Source organism: Camelus bactrianus, chromosome X (assembly GCF_048773025.1).
Source record: "Camelus bactrianus isolate YW-2024 breed Bactrian camel chromosome X, ASM4877302v1, whole genome shotgun sequence".
NCBI classification, from domain to species: Eukaryota; Metazoa; Chordata; class Mammalia; order Artiodactyla; family Camelidae; genus Camelus; species Camelus bactrianus.
The window spans coordinates 16,245,853-16,264,865 of record NC_133575.1 but is presented as its reverse complement, the minus strand read 5'-3'; the positions used below and the strand labels follow the sequence as shown (position 1 = coordinate 16,264,865).

Genomic DNA, 19,013 nt, shown 5'->3' with positions numbered 1-19,013 from the left:
TAAGTTGTTTCATTAAAAATGTAACCTGCTATAACATATAAACTCATTGAATATACGAACTGAAGAACAAATCAATAGCCATCATTTTTTTAAGGGCATGAACTCTCAGTTTAGGATCTTTTGCAAAAATCTGGCAAGAGGATAAAAATAAGTAATTTGGAATTTATCCCAAAGAGTTATATGCCAGTCTGCCAATAAAACTGTTATTACAGAGTCTTTGAAATTTTACTTACATGGTATAGTGTAGTCTCCGGCACAGGCGTGCCCATGATGTCTTGTCTCAATGCGTCCATTTGCAAACTAGGTAGCAATGAATAGTGAGTCGGGCTACTACTCTTATCACCCTTCTTTTTAGACTTCTTCCCTGTGTCTTTTTTGCTGTTTCTCTGAAACATGTATTCTTCTTGAGCAATTTTTTCATTGCTCATATATCGAAGTAGAGAGTTTTCTATATAAAAAAAGATAAATACACCAATGTAAATATGCAAATATTCCCAACTTCCCATTCTTTCCTAATTGTGCTATTAGATTTCATTTCAGAAATGTAACTTGATTTAATTTATAAAATAAATATATAGTGAAAATATAGTGGATCTTAATTATTTGGGATCATAGGGCAATAAGAAATAGATAGCCTATAGATTCTTTTTCCAAGTTTAGGTCTGAACCAATTATATCAGAATCACCTGTAGAACTTGAATCAAAAGTTCTGTGTATGTGTCTCATAAAACTTTTGACAAGCACCCCCAGGGAGACTCTGCTAAAATGACACACAGGATGACAAACACTGACCTGTGGTAGGCTAGGGAGCATCCTTGTAGAAGTTAAAGCCCACATTTGGACCAATAGTGAGGAAACTTAGCTTATGAAATCTAAGCTTAAATTGATAGCCAGCACTTACAGTAAGTACTTCATAGGGCTTTTTTTCCTCAAGATGTCACTATCATATCAAGCCCCAAAAAAGTGACTCAGAGTGGCATAAGTGTTTCTGTTTTTATTTTTTTCTTAATTCTATAAAACAGATGAGGTTAGAAACTGAAGTTTGGGAAATGGAGCTAATATACAGATGTAAAGGAATCTGTCAATGTTCCTATATTTACCAACATTTTCAGAAATGCTCACTCTATAAAACAAATGTTAAGACTAAAGAAGCAGATATCCATGCTTGCTTATCCCTGTGTAATCTGTGGATCTATGCATTAAATAAATTCTGTACACTGGCTAGAAATAACATGCAAATGGGTTAAACATAAAGGAAGCTTAATGAGCTTAGGTTCTATGAAGAGTTTTTTGCTTTGTATTGATTTATTTTATTTCCATCTACAACCTTATGGATCTCATTTCAGAAAATGGAAGTAGCAGCATGACCCACTGGGTCCACCATATTCACACTTGGTTGAATCCCATTTAGTAGTGAGACTTCCTGTTGCTCTCTCCACTGCTCACCTCAATAGGATAAGTGAACATAAAAACTTACTTTTGGTAGATACTTCAAGTGTAGCCCACCCCCAAGTAAGAAGATAACCCTGAACAGCAAACAGAAGAGAAAAAAAAGCAAAGCAGTTTTTTTTTCCATTTCTATGTGGTTTTCATTAGATTCACTGGCCCAGTTTCTATTAGCTTTTACCCATGTGCTTCAAAACTCATTTCAAGGTTATATTAATACAAAAGTAGTGAGGTTGCATTGCGGACCAATGGGGACTGATCACAAAGTCTTCCTATTCACTGAACTTAATTCTTTAATGCAGTTTCACACTTCTGACCTTGTTTTCCAAATATTAACTTCCAAATAACAATCAGATATTAATTTTTTACACTGTTACTTATCTACCCTGAATCCCTGAGAAGGCATTCAGGGAAGATATCTACTTAACAACAGATCAAGATAGTTAAAAGATTGGTCTGAGTTGGTTTGGGCGTACCATAAAGACAAAGAGAGAATGAAAAGTTTTCCACTGAAGCCATAACATCCTATTTAAAGAACATTTAAATTTGCTGTTTGTTTCAACAACCCAGCCTACACTGAAATTCTAGAACACTTACCTCTTCTACTATCTCTCTTCATCTTATTTGGATCTTCATAGTCCCCCACCCAATTATATTCCACTGGCATAGATATAGGTCGTAGCTTGCCTAAACACAGAGAACAAAATTCACATCACATTGTTTTTCTTCCCCATGTCCGCTCAAACTTAAACTGACTTTTAGCTACAGTCTGCAAAACACACTCACTCATATGCAACATTATGGTTGGCATTTGTGTAGATGAAAAATGTGTGTTTTGAGCCAGAAGGTGAAACTGCCTGTGGCAATTGGCCAGGTTATAATGCAAACTTAAGGCACTTTTTATAAATAATAAAGAACAGCTTAGGTTTGCTCTCTTTGGAGCCCCAGATTTTAATTAAGAGTGTGGTCCTTTACAAAGAGGATCATTATTTTAGTGACATCATTTTCAATAACTGGATCTCTATCTTATTCTCCAATGCCCAAGAGTCTTAATCTTGATAGCCAATCTCCAAGATAGTAGCCCCTTGTGTTTAACCTGCCTGCCAGAACAGTAACCCATTGTTTCATGTTGGAACACTACAATACTAATTTCCCATCTTCACTGCCTCCTAACTCCTACATTTTGGATACCACCATGCTTCAGCAGTATGGCTAGATTTGCTTTTCTGGCCTATAACTGGGTCTGCCCCAAGCATCACTTTTGCTGTTGTAAACTCTAGTTTCCAGATCCAAGTAATCACTAGTTTGGTCTGTCCCATTTCCCTCTGGGTCTGTATTCTTATTTAACAGCATTTAGCAAGCAGAACTCATGGCATAGACTTTAAGGATAACTTTTTGGTGAGGCTGCAATGTACTATTTCTGACCAACTTGAAATTTCTGAAGCACAAAACAGCCAAAAGAAAACCATACAAAAGTTTAAAAAGGATACCTAGCACAATGCTTGACGTTTAATAGTTGCCTAGTAAGTTTGGAATGAATGAAAAGTAAAGACTCACAGGAGACTAGATCATAATAATAATGATGATTATGATTATCATAATAGTACTAACATATGCCACATACTATCTAAGGGTTTTATATGTATTAAATTGTTTAATTCTCATAATTATGAGAAATATACTATTACTTTCATTTTACCAGATGAATAACCTGGGACAGGTTATGTAACTTGCCCAAGGACACTCAGTTGGTAAGTGTGTAGTAGCAGGGTTCAAACCTAAGCACTCAAATACTACCTCTGCCATGATTTTTGGTGAATTCACCTTCCCATAGTCTGGACTCTCAGTTTCTTGATGTTCCCTCCTCCACCCATTCTTATGGTCTTATGTTTAATCTCATCACTTGTAAAAGCTGTAATCCCTCTCAATACCCTCACTTTCCAACTACCACCTTCTGTATTTTCAGCACACTCCCTACAGCACTTCAAGTCCAACAATCCTTCTTCCTTTATCTACCCATCTTCCCACTTTCCAACACCTTTAGGTCACCATACACTCTCTTCACTTTCTTCCTCGCCCAGATAAATTTCTCAATCAGATTGCTATGAACATTCCAGGTAGTTTAAAAAAAATCTGTTAAGTTACATCTTTCCCATTGTGTTCTTAAGGAAAATGTGCCAACCTTATGGCATTTTATTATGTATGCTGATATAGTTTACTTAGTAATTTTCCTAAGCTATTTGAAAGTCTGAGGATGAACCAGACATGATAAAATTAATAATGAGCCAAAAAATGGAGTGTTATTTAATGACTTCCTTTCAAGGTGTGCAAACAACTTTAATCACCCCATTTTCCAAAATTCTCATGGGGTATATCTATGCAATTTTGCAGAGGGAATCTGGGTGAGCCGACGCAGGTCAATACAGACTGCCTATACAGGTGGCGTAAAGGTTTCAGGAAAGGTCTCCTTTTGTTATGTATGTTCAACTGCTTTGCAGAATCAGCTCTCCAGATTTTCAATGCTATGAATTCTATATTGTAAAAATATCTACAACTTACTTCTTTAGAATCTGGTTTTTTAAGATAAACTTCATTTCAGCATGGGCACTGAAACTGAAACAATTAACTGTTCTAAAACTGTTTCCATACGTCACCAAGAAAGTCTTTTGAGAACGGAAAAATCCAATAAATAAGCAGCTGTTTTACTTGCTCTCTCTATAAAAGAAAATAGTTTGAAACTTTTCGAAGAATTGATTGTTTTCTGGAGTCAAATATATGTACATAAAAACCAACAAGAAACACTTCACACATAGAATGTGAAATAAATAATTGTATTCATTATATTTCAGGTCATCTTCTCTAAGATTCCCATGGAACTAAGTCATTGAGGAATGTAATTAAGCCTTTGATATATCTAGTTATATCATTAACCATGGGAAAATATTTACAGATTTAAACACTGATTTTTTTATACAGTGATCTTTTTAAACAGACGTATACTGTATATTACTGATACAAAATTGAGGACAATATATTGAAGTAGACCAAAAAACTGAGATAAAGTCCTAACTAAAATTTACTTTTATAGGACATGAAGCTTTTGCTTTTACTAGTTATAAAACTATGAATTTTAGCAATGCAAATCAAAGTAAGTATTCTTAAACGTAAAGTGCATTATTTATTTAGTTACAACAAATAATGTTGCTTATAAACATTGCTTTTATAAATTTTTTATTATGCTACGATATTGAAACAGATCTAATAAAATAGCTAAAGTAATAACACAGTGTAACATTCTTATATAAAAAGCAGTCTTTGGCAAACTGAAAAATAGACAATGGCTTAAATTATTTCTAACTCCAAAAATATAGATCTTTGATTGCAGCTTGGAAATGTTTGCCACTGCATGTGTATAGCTGCATTTTAATTTCATAAGACAGCAAAGTTCAAATGGAAAAAGAACTTTATGGCTTGACGCTGTAGTGTTGCTGGTAAGAAAAAGTTCTACAAGCATCATTGTTAGATTTTAATCAAATGTACACTATTATTAATACATGTAAAGTATTTTTATGCTTGTATGACCTTTTAGGGCTTATTAAACACATCTGACTCATTCCTATGTAATTGTACAAAAAGTAATAATAAATCTGTGAGAAATAATCTGGAAAAATTTAAGGTATCTCTTTAGGTGGTAATGCTTATATTTACTAATTCATAATGAAAATTAATAATAGTCAAAAATATAGTAAAAACATGAAGATAAAAAGCCCATTTAAAATTTTTGCTGACTGCTTCCTCTTAGAGTAATTTTTATTCCTCTAGGGATAAAACATTTATTAATCATAGAGTTCATATAACATGCTATCATAAGCTTTGTGATATCTCTGTGCCAGAGTCCCATAGTTAAATTATTCTTGTGTTACTTGACTTTTCATATCTGCTGCACATCTGGAGCTTTCTAACTGGGGTCTCTATAGTGGCAGGAATTGTGCCCTGTGTTTCTTACTGTATTCTAATAAATGTGGAAGAGGTCCAAGATAAATACTTTTGGATTTTGAATTTTATTCTGAAATTAATGGCAAGTAGCTTTTTAAAAATGATGAACTATATTTAGCTGTAATTAAACACAAAGAGAATATGAAATTAAAGACTACTGACAATGATGGAGTTCCTTATAATGATTTAACAATCTGTTTTAATGTTAAATTGCTATGTTTTAATACTAGTGTACAGAATTGCTTGAAAATAAACCAACTTCTTCCTTAGATAATAAAGCATTTTCAGTGCTATTACAAATGTTACAATGTTCTTTGGCAGAGGTAACTGCCTACTCTCTTGAGCTTCCTTAGCTATTTCTTAGTGTCTTTGGTATATATGATCCTTAATTATACTATATTGTAGCTATCTGTTTATAGGTTTTTCTACTTTTTGGCAGGAACTAGGTCTTACATATCTTTGTTATGAAAGTTCCTGGCAAAGATTCCGACCCAGACCAAGTAGTCATTAAATTTCTTTTGAATGCTCGAATGAAAGGATGGTAGACATTAGGGATATCCCAAATTACTGGGTTGTTCACTGGATCCTACTCCCTCTTTCTTACTCAAGAGCATCTTTTGAGCAATCCTCCCTTACTTTCTCCTATAGCATCAATTTTTCCCTTTCTACCCAATGATTCCCATTAGCATAGAAATATACTGCAATTTCTTCAATCTTAAAAAAAAGAACCTCTCTTCACCCACCCAACTACCACTTTATTTCTCTGAAATTCTTCACAGAGAAACTCCTAAAGTTTCATTTCTTTTCTCAGTCTCCAATTTCTCTCTTCCTTCTCTTTTTTTCCCTAGCTCTATTGAGGTATGACTGACAAAATAAAAATGTTATACATTAAGGCTGTACAACATGATTTTTAAGGTGTGCAATGTGACTTTAAATATATTTAATATAGATATAAATATATACACTTTGTGAAATGATTACCGCAATCAAGTTACCACATCCTTCACCTAGCATAGTTACCACCTGTGTGTGTGTCTGTGTGCGTGCATGTATGTGTGGTAAGAACACTTAAGATCTACTGTCTTTGCAAATTTCAAGTATATAATGGAAAACATACTGGAAGTGCCTCAAAAAATTAAAAATAGAACTTCTATAGGATTCAGCAACCCTACTTCTGGGTATACATCCAAAGGAAATGAAATCAGTATCTCAAAGAGGTATCTGCACTCCCATGTTCATTGCAGCATTATTCACAATAGCTAAGATCTGGAAAGAACCCAAGTGTCCATCAATAGATGAATAGATAAAGAAAATGTAGTATATGTATACAATGGACTATTACTCTGCCATGAAAAGAAGGAAATCCTGACATTTGTGAAGACATGGATGAAACTAAAGGACATTATGCTAAGTGAAATAAGCCACAGAAAGACAAATAATGTGGAATCTCCTCCTTTCTCCTGAACCTTCTCCAATTAAGCTCTTGCCCCCTCAACGCCACCAAAACTACTATTCTCAAGGTCACTAGTGCTTCCATGTTGCTAAATCCAATAGACAATTCTCAGAACCCTTGACTTTTCTGGTCTATTTGCAACAATTGACACAGGGGATTACTCTCTTCTTGAAACACTTTCCTTACCTGGCACCCAGGACTCTGTCTTCCTGTGATTTTTGTCTCTTCTTCCTAAACTCACATGCATCCTTCAAAACTAAGTAAAAATGTCATTTCCTTAGGGATACTCTCCTTGACCTTATTTAGGTTGGGTTTCTCTGTATTGTTCTTATTTTCTCTTGCAATTTTTTCCCACAGCATGCCAGTTATAATCAAGTAAGTATTTATTAAATTATTTGCTTGAATTGTGTCCCCATTCTAGAATGTAAATTTCACAAGGGAACAGGAATCTCTGTTGTTTTTACCATGGTATCTCCAGCACTCAGCACAGTGCCTTAAACATAGTAACAGCTCAATGTTTGTTGACTGATTACTTGTTAAAAAAGTTAACAGGGGGCCTTCCTCATATACCGGACTGAAAAGAGTCTAAACTATACTATCAGTTTCTATTTTCAAAGTTTCCTTCTGCTTCCTTCCTGTCAACTTTCCATTCCTCTCCCTCTTACGTTCCCCTCCCTTCCTTACCCCTCCCTCCCTGGCTTCCTTCTAAAGAACTTGATTGACCCCTTTATTGTTCTAACAAATTGAGCCTTACAGAGCAGTTTGGTAATCAAGCCAAAACTAGAAGTCCTGCCTCCTGATTTCTTACCTAGAAACCTTCACGTAATAAGCTACCCATGATGTCTATTGAAATATTACTGAATTGCTGCCTTTTCCAATTGTATTCCCCTAACCTTTTAAAAAAAACTGTCACCAAATATTAAGCTCCAGGGTGATAAACAGCACCTGAGAAAGAATTTTTTCTATTACAGTTGCCAAAGAGTTGGAAAAAAAAAAAGACTGCAGAGAAATTTCTCAACGTCTGACGTACCTGTTAAATGCTCACAAAAAAAACTTTCTCTAGAGTCTGAGGAGAAAAAATATATATACGTACACACACATGTACACATCTGTTCTGAATATTTTAGCCAACATTTTGATGAAAATGAGTGTAGTAAGGAATGTTAAGCTATAAGCATGCCACATACACCCATCAGACTCCCCACATACCAGATAGAAAAATTACTTTCGGATGGTTGACTACATTTCTAGGAAAACATCCTGAGGTTATTTGAGGTAGAGAATCACACACTTATAGAGGAGTAAAACTCAATTAAATGGAAAGTCAGTAATTTTTTTAAGTATAAAGGCAACATATCTGGATCTAATAAAATAAGTAAGAATGGACACTTTGATTTCTAGGGTCATATTTTTAAAATTTCATTTCTGGATAAAAGAGTTTGGGAAAAAAATGGCTTGTAAACATTGCAATGTGATGATTATTTAAGTACTGGCTTTAATGCCTTATAATAGTATAAACCAAACACAAACCCAATGACTATTAACTTGAATCTTTTCAGTTGCATTAAGGAAGAACAAAAATAATTAAAATCTCATTTCAAAGAATAAGCTACATCTGCTTGTGAATTTTCCTATTGCTTCCTAAAAGTGATCTAGACTTTAAATGAGGAGTAACAAAAATTGTTGGAGGAGAAAATTTTGAACTGCATCAAAAATTATAGGGAACTTTAAACATTAGATTCCAAGGCTAATTAAATTTTGAACCAAATTACATTCTACTAAGAGAGCAAATGTGCTATACACACTGGGGTTAAGAAAGACAGATTTTTTTTTTTCAGCTGAAATGTTGCCACGGTGCAAAGACAATTCTGCATTTAGAGAGGTGTGGGAGGATTGAGCAGGATTCAGATGGTTTAAATACTGCCTAAATAGCAAAAGAGTTCTGGATTCTCCTCTGAAGGCTCTGGTGAGTAAAAAAAGAGCTATGCTAAAATGATTTTGCCTCTTCCTGTGCTCAGAAATATAGTTGTGGGAAAGAAAGATTACATGGGCATGTAAATATTACTTGGTTAAAAATACCCCATTTTCAAGTTAAGTAACTACAAATTGAAGCAATCTATTTTTTTTTAATCTTAGTAGAGTCTTCAAAATGTTATCAAAATGTGTAAGACAGTCACCCTTTCTCATGAAAAGCAAAAAGGACAATGATTAAGACCATCATTTGAAGACACTCACATGAAATAAACAAAATGACATCTTATAACTTTATAACTCCTTTCACAATATTTTTCTCCATGGGATCATATTAGTCAACGAAGCTAGCAAGAAAGGTAGAGATGAAAAACTTCAAACACACCAAAGTTAATTTCTTAGAATTTCACTGATAATCACTGCTAAAGTCAGCCTGTGAACATAGACTCTCAACTTCTATCTCAGTACTCTTTTCACTACAAATTGCCTCAGTAATGAATTCAAGACCATTGCATTACACAAAAATTCAATTAATTTTTCTTCAAAAATAATTCACAGACAAGTATGATTATTGCTTTTTTTTTTAAGTATCTTCCCAGCCAGTTTGCAACTCTTGCAAGAAATTCTTAAAGGCTAGGTAAAGAACTAATGGACGATCAGAACATAAACTATGGATGTAACTGTGTTTGTTGTCCATCCCTTAACAAAGATGGAAAATAAATTGATTTGACATGATGTGTTATTTATAAAGCAATGCTAGGTTGTCATATGTATCCTTTTAAATGGCTGCCTATTGTTTTAATTATTTGCTCTAACTCTCCAGTCATTAAGGTAATCAGTGTATAATTTTTACTCGTCTCTCTTAACAAGATTGGATATAACACTTGACATTTTCTAACCCCAGGGATCTATTTCCTCCGTGATTTCTGGCAAACTGTTTTGCAGTTACACCAGTAATTCTACAAGGAGCCTGGAGTATAGAACACCATGCAGTCTTCTTCTCAGTTAGCAGTTATTACTTCAGTTTGAACTTTTATCACAATTAAGATTTACTCTAGAAAATGGCTTTCTTGTAAGATAAAAATGAAGATGACATTCAACAAGCTGTCTGCTAGGGCAGGCTTCAACTTAAGAATAGAATCTTTTCCAAATGCTTATCTGTTAAGTCAGCTGTTTGTAACTTAAAACAAATTTTATCATTGGTATATGGGTTGTTAAAGTCTATTTCAACCTTTTCCAAAATACATTCCATCAAGCATTAGTTCCATTGAGAGGTTAATAAGTATTTTGTGACCAAAACCAAAGAAGATGCAATGTACAAATATATTTGGGAAACAATAAGTTAACTCAAGTTCAACAAGATTTTCAAAGCCTTTAGTATGCTTATCTATACTTATTAATCTCCAAGAGGTGGATAAAATATGCAGAGCTTCCCAATCTTATTTAACCACATAACCTCTTTCTTTTACAAAGATTCTCTTTCAGAACTAGTGATCTGAAAAACATATTTAGGAAAGTGCTGGATTACTTAAAGCCACACTATGATTTGAAAACTAACATTAACCACTCTATTTAAATTTCACTTAGCTGCCATTTACTACAATTTTTCCCATAGGGGAAAATGCTTTCTGATTTCAACTAGGGACAGTGGGTTCCCTCCTGCTCCGGAGGATGTCATGATTAGGTTTTCTATTGTAGAGCAGGGTAGGTCATCCCAGATACTCACAACTTTATACTACTTCTGCCCAGAGAATATGCTAAGTGTGAAAAAGTGCAGGTCTATCTTTCCAGAGCAGTAAGTTCCCAGATTCTTTGAATTAAAAAAAAAGAGGCAATTGGCCTTATGTCATACAAGGGCTCTTTGATTTTGTAGTCATATATATCTGCTTCTGTATACAATATGTCTGCAACTGATTCTTCTTAATTTAACTAGGGTTTCTCAACAGCAGCATTCTTGACATTTTGGACTGAATCATTATTGTTGGGGGCTGTCCTATTCATTGTATGATGTTTAGTAGCATCCTGGGTCTCTACTCACTAGATACCAGTAGCACCTCCACCTCCATTTATGAAAACTACAATGTCCCCAGAAATTGTCAAATGTCCCCTAGGAGGCAACACTGACCCCAGTTAAGAATCATTGAGTTAGACTGTTCCTATTCTTGGCTTTCCCATTTTGTCTTTAAGGGAAGTGCTATTTAAACTAGCTCATTTCTTTCTGTTAATTCATTAGAAGAGTTTTCTCCCCCTCTAATCGTTGCATCAGCTTTGTTTATTTGGTTTGCTAATCCTTCCATTTTATCCACATATTAACATTCTGGAACTTTATTAAAAGTTCCTTTTTCTTAAACTTACTGTTTTATCTATTACTTAGTTCCTTCAATTCTTTCCCAACGATCTTTTCGTGCCAGGTTTCATTTCTTTGAAAGTCTCCAACTATTTAATTTATTTCATGTATTATTTTCTCTATCCTTTTTTTAAGCACCTAATATTAAACTTTAAAAAGGCGTGGAGTTTAAATTGTTTTTGTCAAACAAATTCTGTCAAACAAATACTATTCTATAATATTATTGTAAAAAATATGTTTTCCTCCTATTCGTATAAAATCTGACCATTCATGACTACAAAGGGACTCAGCCAACCGTGTCTACCTTTTAGCAGGTTTCTACACATAGAAATGTGCTGTGATGGAAGAGCAAGGCGTGGAGTTTAAATTGTTTTTAAAATTCTGATGCTGAAAAGGTTATAATGAGGCCCCCTTCAGCCCAGCACATGAGCTAGTGATTTTAGTAATGGAATTTAAAAGAAGACTTGGATCAGGGCAGTTTCTAGTGTTAGGAGTTATCTAAATACTCCTCTTTCTACTTTTCAAAACCAAACCAAAAGAAACAAGCAAACTCTATTTATATTTCTTTTAATTGCTATGATTTAAATGGCTGGTTATTGGGTAGGTAGAGGGACCAAAATGAAGGAATACTTCCAATCCTTTTGTTCTTTATTAAATCCCTCCACAGGAAAGGAGGAAGTGTTAATTTGATTGATCAGCACTTGACAGTCTTTGGGACATCACTGTTTACGAGCAGCAGTAGTTGATTATGCTATTTAGGCACCATTTATTGAGTACTTCCTATGAGGCAGATCAGTGCTCAGCACTTGACATATATTATCTTATTTAATCCTCATAAAAACACTATGAGTAGTATTGCTATCCTATTTTACAGATAAGGAAACAAAAGCATGGTGAGGCTAAGACTCAAGTTCAAGGTCAATCCATTATTAAAGGCCAAAGCTAGGCACCAAATTCAGGTCTAGCTGACCTCAAAACTCATGCTCTGCTATTTCTATCAGTAAAATTATACAAACTAAGGAAGAGTGCCTTCCCTAGGTGATTACTCTAATTTTTACATTAGGAACAGACTATTTTCTATTTCTATGCCAAAATACTGCTGAACTACTTTTCCAACGGTTACATGGTCTCATATCACCATTAGCTTGATATTCAAAATTATTTTGTGAAGCTAACCAACATGCTGTCTTTATGAAATGTACTAAATAAGTCCAAAGGAATAACAATTCCTATGAGTATAGTACATATCTCATAATTCTGCATTTTTGACTCACTAACTTCTATTTCTATGGTTAGTTCTGCTTTGGAAGTAGTACATTTTACTTGAACACAGAAAATTCCTGTGGTTAGAATCCCATTTTCTTTTCTCTCTAGCATAGCTGATGAATGACAGCTGAACTTTTACCCGATAAGGAAGATAATTTATATTCAAAAATCACAGAAAAGAGAACAGGCTTGTATTTGGAAATAAAGAAATGTGAATACCTTTAAGAAATGTTTGAAATAATGCTGTTTATTATAATTCAATGCCCCAAAAGATAGAATGAAGTTGTAAGACAGAGAAAGGTGATGTTGAAATATGATGAGAGACCCTGCAACCTACAGGCTATATCCTCACCTCACACTGATGAAACTTAGTTTATATTATCACTGCCCATAGGTCCTTCATCATGCTGCTGTGAGTCACTTCAACCCATTTGCTATTCATGTGGATAAAAGGGACATGGTATTTGGTTTTCTTTTGTCCCAACTACTCAAGTGGAAAATGTTCACGTATAATGTTACAGAAATTAATTTTTTCAATGCACACTGTGTACAAATAACATTTATGAGGAGCACTTGTAAAATATCAGCCTTACATTCATTCATGTGCTTTTTGTCAGGTGCTGGATTTTCAATAAATCAGAAAAGGTCCAAATTCTGTCAAACAAATACTATTCTATAATATTATTGTAAAAAATATGTTTTCCTCCTATTCGTATAAAATCTGACCATTCATGACTACAAAGGGACTCAGCCAACCGTGTCTACCTTTTAGCAGGTTTCTACACATAGAAATGTGCTGTGATGGAAGAGCAAGGGGAAGGAGTCTGTGAACAGTGAAAAGGGAAAGCTGATGGGAAATATTATCATTCTGAAAAGTTGCCAAGCAACTGATCTCATCAAATCTGAACCTTTGCCTTTGAAGAATGAGCAAATGAGACCAAATAGTTAAAGTGATTTAATGCTATCCTTTCCCCCTCTTTTATTTTCACATTGAAGCTTTTTCCTCTGAACTTTCTGTTTATTCACTCTATCTTACTCTTCAAAGAATTTTAAATGGCTGATATTATTATTATTATTTACATGTTGAGATAGTTCAGCTCTTTTATTGTTTTTCTCAGCTTTATTGAGGTATAATTGACAAATGAAAGTTGTATATTTTAAGGCACACAACATGATGATTTGACATTATATGTATACATTGTGAAATGAATAACCACAGTCAAGATATTTATCACATCTATCATATCAAATAGTTATCCTTTTTTTGTGTGGTGAAAACCCTTAAGATTTATTCTCTTAGCAACATTAATGTCTTTATATAATAATGACAACAGTGAATAGAGATATCTAGCACATATTGGGGACTTTCTAGGCAATTTACAGTGTGTTGTCATAAATTCTCAAAAAAGTCTATGAGGCAGATATTTATCAACTTCATTTAACAAATGAGAAAACTAAGGCCTAGAGTAACATTCCTAAGGTCACACTGGAGTAATGAGGTGGCAGACAGGACTACCAAGTACGGCTGATGATAAACCCAATGGTAGCAATCACCTATCTAGGTTGCCTTCCCTACTGTATCTGTGTTCTGAAAAATCACTCTTGTTTATCTTTTTAGGACAGTGAAACCTATCTTATGCTCTCTGATAAAGACATAACATTTTGTTGCTAACTTTACCCCTCAATTTAGCTATGTTCTCCTAAAGTGTGTCAGGGCCATGTCTATGTAAATGCATGTTTATTACAGTACCAGTAAATATAAAAAATATAAAAGAACATACAAATCAGACCTAGTTCTGCTTGCCTGAAATCAAATGCTTGAATTTGGAAGGAGTAATGCAATTTTTAGAATTATTTTCCTACAATTTACCAAATTATTTTCATAATATTTAGTTAGCCAGAACTGGTAGATTCAACAAATATTCATGGGTACTTAATCCTAGCTTCACCACTTTCTAGTTGGGTAAGTTATTTAACTCATCTGTAAAATAAGGATTCTATTAGTATCTACCTTACAGAGTTGTTGTCAGGATTAAATGGGTTAATGCCTTTTAAAAGCTTAGAAGAGTGCCTGGCATATATAAAAGGCCAACAGGTATCATTTACTTTCTTTCTAGATGGGCTTTCCACTCTCTATCCATATATTTGTCTCATAGCATAGGGAAAATAACCATTCTTTAATTCACTCTTAGCCACAAATAGTGGGTCCATGATATAAAATAAGAACCTTGATTAATCAATATATTTTAAAGCTCACAATTAGGATATTTTCAGGAATTTTTCTTTACATCTGTTTCTTTACCATTGTGTCTAATAACAGAGATTCCCTAAATATTTTCATCTTATATACCTAAGTTTAAAATGAATGAAACCAAAAGCACACACTAAAAACTGTATCATGTTTTTCCTTTGCTTCTCAAAATCCTACCTAGACTCTTATAATCTTAATTCTAAATCTTTTTGACCAAACAGGTAATCTGGGAAGTTAATAGGTAGTAATGATAGCTAAGTTCACATACTTGAAGATAAGGGTATTTGCAACTAAGAACAGAGTTGAACATTGTAAGGCTAAAGGACTTACATATTGCATTTGAAGCAATCACACAAGTGCTAACAATTTAAATTACTATCATTTTCAGAAAATATCAAATGTGAACTTTTTTGTAACTTCAGTATTTTTTGCAATATACTTCAATAGGAGCAAGTATGTTCATTATTATTTTTAAATCCAAGAGAATGCTGTCACACTTGGGGTTCCATGTGATGGGGCCATTTTATAGGTTAAATAAAGAAGTTGTTATCCATTCTTGCTTTCTAAGGTTTGAAGTTATTCGTATTGGGGCCTTTAGGGAGACTTGGAGATTTAACTTAATGCTCAGATTTTAGATGAAGGTTTGAGAAGGTGCCAGGTATTTGGTGGGGATAACTAGCATTTAGAAATCCCAGTTGATGAGTATTCATCATTTAAAACTCAGCATAAACTCAGCATTGATGTGTGACTTCCCAAGAAGACTCTGGAGCCTCAGCTCCTGGGCTACTGGAGCACTTTGTTCACACCATCCTACTTATCTAAAGTGGCTGCACTGCATCTCTTTGTTTTTTCCCTCTGGGGTATGACTGCATTCCACAGAGGATTTACATTTTATTCATCTTTACATCTTCAGTGCCTGGCTGACTTTATGTACACAACAAATATTAGCTGAATGAGGTTAACAAATGAATTAATCTTTGGGAAAATTATGGCTACAGATTCATGTATGTGACAGGTAGGTTTTACTACTTAAGATCTGATTTAAAAAAGGTAAATATATTAAACTGCTAGTTACCTGGAACAACTTTCAAGGTGTGCTAGGAAATCTACACTGAAGTATCTGTAAGTATCTCTATTGAAGGTTCAAACTATATTTCAAGTTCAAAAGTTAAAAAAAAAACCTTCAGGATCAAAAGTAAAGTACTTTTTAAACTTCCTTAGCTTTCTTTTAAACATATATATACATATATATATTTCTTTTCTCCTAACTTGTTTATAAAAATATATCAAGTATCTATAGGATATCTAAATTCTCTAAAATTTAAATAGTAATCTATCTTATTGGAAGAGATATGATTTGTGGAACATGACAGCACTACGTGCTTTAAACTGTAGTCTGAAGGAACTAACAATTCACAGACATTTAACTAAGACCCTATAAGCTATTTTTTATAAAGTTATTAATAATCCACTTCATCTGATGATTATAATTTCCCCTTAAATTAAACATTCTTATTTACTTCAACACAAGTAGAAAATAGCCAGAAAATTCTGGGACATAAAAAAGAAGAGTTGATATACATTACTGCCTATCCAACAATAGGTAGTCAATAAGTGCTTGTAGAATGAGTGAACAAAAATAAAAACCTTGTGTGATGGGGCAGAGGCAGAGATAACAAAGATGGCAGGCCTCCATACTGCAGAGGTTTACAATATAATAGCAGAGAAAAGCAAAGGTGCAAATGCCTTCACTTATGACAGTTCAACATAAGCGCCACCAGAGTAGTACAACAGTGGAGCTATGCTAAAAAATATCATTACTTATGATAAAACAGCACATGTACAGAGAATGACACAAAACAAGACATGTATGGTTCCTATTCTTTAGGGTCATTTTGGTCAAAATTTTTCATACATAACTATTACCAAAGAGCTATGGGGAAATAAGGCATGGGTAATAAGGTACATGATGACCAATCTTTTGGGACCACAGGAGGGAGGCACATGACCACGGTGGACAAGTAAGGGAGGCAGGAGGAAAGAGAAAGCTAAAAACAACTTTCCTTCTGCTCAGCTCCCACTGAATGAGTCTGGACTAATCAGCAAGGATCCTTTCCCTCCCCCCAAACTGAAAAGGAATAAGCACAGAATTCCAATTAAATCCATGCACTCTTGCAACAGGTCCATAGGTTTTACTACTTTAGGCAACTGTATCTGCAAATCTTTCAGCTACACTATGTCAATTTAAAGTATTTGTGACTGGGTTACTTTCTTGGTCATGCATGGAAAAACAGGAGTTAAAGATAAAAAATTCTGTGACACGGTAGCTCTAGGCCCATCTTTGCTTTAGATATAGTATGTCCTTCCTATTTAAAATCCACTCAAATTTTGCAGCTTCTTACAAAAAATAAAAATTGAGATGAGATTTTCCTTGGAAAAATCCATCTAAATATTTTTAATACATTAGATATAAGGAAATTTTATTTTAAATAAGTCATATCAACAGTAAGTGTTCATTAAAAAAACTGGGGGAACCCCTTGAACTATTCCAATTTGGCAACACCTGATACACAAAATTACATGTGATTCAAAAAGGTTTTGAAAAATCATTAATGAGCTAAAATGTTACCTACTATTCTTGCTTATCTTGGGAAAAGTTAGAATAATTTTTAATGATATGCCTCATACTGTTGAGATTCCACTTGGAAGCACATGACAGACACAGATAGATCATAAAGATTCAAAAGCTATCAAGTAATTTCCACAACCCAAAAGTCTAGGAAAAGAAGTTAAGATTCCCATGCCAGACATATGTTCTTATATCAACATGAGAGAAGAACTCTTACCATAAGTTGGGGTGCTTTCTCGTCTTCCTTGACTACTTGATCTTCCCTTTTCATATTCATAGCAATATAAGACAGCATCTTCTTCAACAATATTAAACCTCTTTCGATATTCCTGATCCAGAAATGAATTTGGAGATTCAGATCCTTTATGTACTGGCTTGCCCACCATATGTCCTCTGAGGTCTTCACAAGGAAGGTTTCCTTTTTCATCTCTAAAGAAAGGGTAAAGGAGAAGGATGTAGGAAAGTGTGAGGGTGGTAAAATGGCAGAGAGGGTCTCAAACAGTAATAATATCCTTCCCATATAAGATATTTTCTGATATTTCCAAACTTGGAGGTTTATAGGGCAATTTTTAATTTTTCCTATTTTTCCAGAAAAAAATGCAAAGGCTCAGAGAGGTTAAATGACTTGTCTAAAGGTTACACAGCTAGACATGGGCCGTTGATCTTCTAAATTGTGCTCTAGTCCATTTTCACCATACTATGTCATATAAAAGAAATCATCTCAGCATGTTAATTGCTTTTAGTACTCAAGACAATAGGCATAATGTTAACAATGCTAATGACATACCTTTCTTCTGTCAGTTTACCTAATTCATTCACAACAATATCTGCACTGCTTAAAAACAAAGATGTGTTTAAGAACTACCACCTCTGTGAAGGTAATGTGAGCTTAAGAACCAAATCAGCACTATACAAACTGATATTGTAAGAATTTCAAACAGCTTGTTATTAATTTAAAATACACCTTAATGAAAATAATTACTCTCAGTATCTAAACTTTATGTATGCTATTTAATAGTAAAAAAGATACATTCATGGAGCTCATTCTAAATGGAAGTATCAAAATTTCATTATACATCAGCAACACTTCCTGTGGAGAGGGTGGAGAAACCTAATCATATACAGAGTTTAAGAATGAGATTTAAGGTGATGGCAAATTAATTTTTTTCTTCTGAAGGATTCTGAAGAGAAAAATCTAATAATTTACGGGATCCCTAAAACTGTTACTCTCACATAGGATTACTCACACAACCCAGGGGATTGGGCCCATAAGAGTGGAATTTTGGTAGAAATATTCCACTTAGGATTGGTTAAGATCAACCTTGTTTATTTTACAATAATTTCACTGACTGGCTATGAAATTTCTGTTAGAAAAGCTCATGTTCTAGAACATGACTATGAATGTAAATGCAACATTTCTTGTGTATCATTAACTTTATTTCTTCCTAGTTCTTAAATCCAGTTCTATCCTAAACAGTGCCATGAATGCTATCAAACCAGATATAATTTAATTTTATGACAAGTGCCAAGACTGAATTCTTAAATCCACAGAATAAACTGATTATATCAAGAGGGATGAAAATAACATTTTTAATTGACGTATTGAGTCTTTTCAGATGGAGATGAGCTTATAAAACTAATGTTAATTCTAGCT

At 34.0% G+C, this 19,013-nt stretch overlaps 1 protein-coding gene across 5 annotated transcripts in view; it reads right to left on the bottom strand.

Annotated features, from left to right (window-relative positions):
- Positions 1-19,013, bottom strand: part of CNKSR2 (connector enhancer of kinase suppressor of Ras 2) — a 242,166-nt gene that overhangs the window by 79,396 nt on the left and 143,757 nt on the right. For 3 of the 5 annotated variants that reach the window (XM_074360056.1, XM_074360058.1, XM_074360060.1), the window contains 3 exons: positions 17,577-17,788; positions 2,044-2,133; positions 234-448 (listed from right to left, as the gene is read on the bottom strand). In XM_074360056.1, the coding sequence (XP_074216157.1) occupies positions 234-448; positions 2,044-2,133; positions 17,577-17,788 (517 nt within the window). The remainder of the gene's footprint in view (positions 1-233; positions 449-2,043; positions 2,134-17,576; positions 17,789-19,013) is intronic. The other 2 variants (XM_074360057.1, XM_074360059.1) reach the window with 1 other exon arrangement.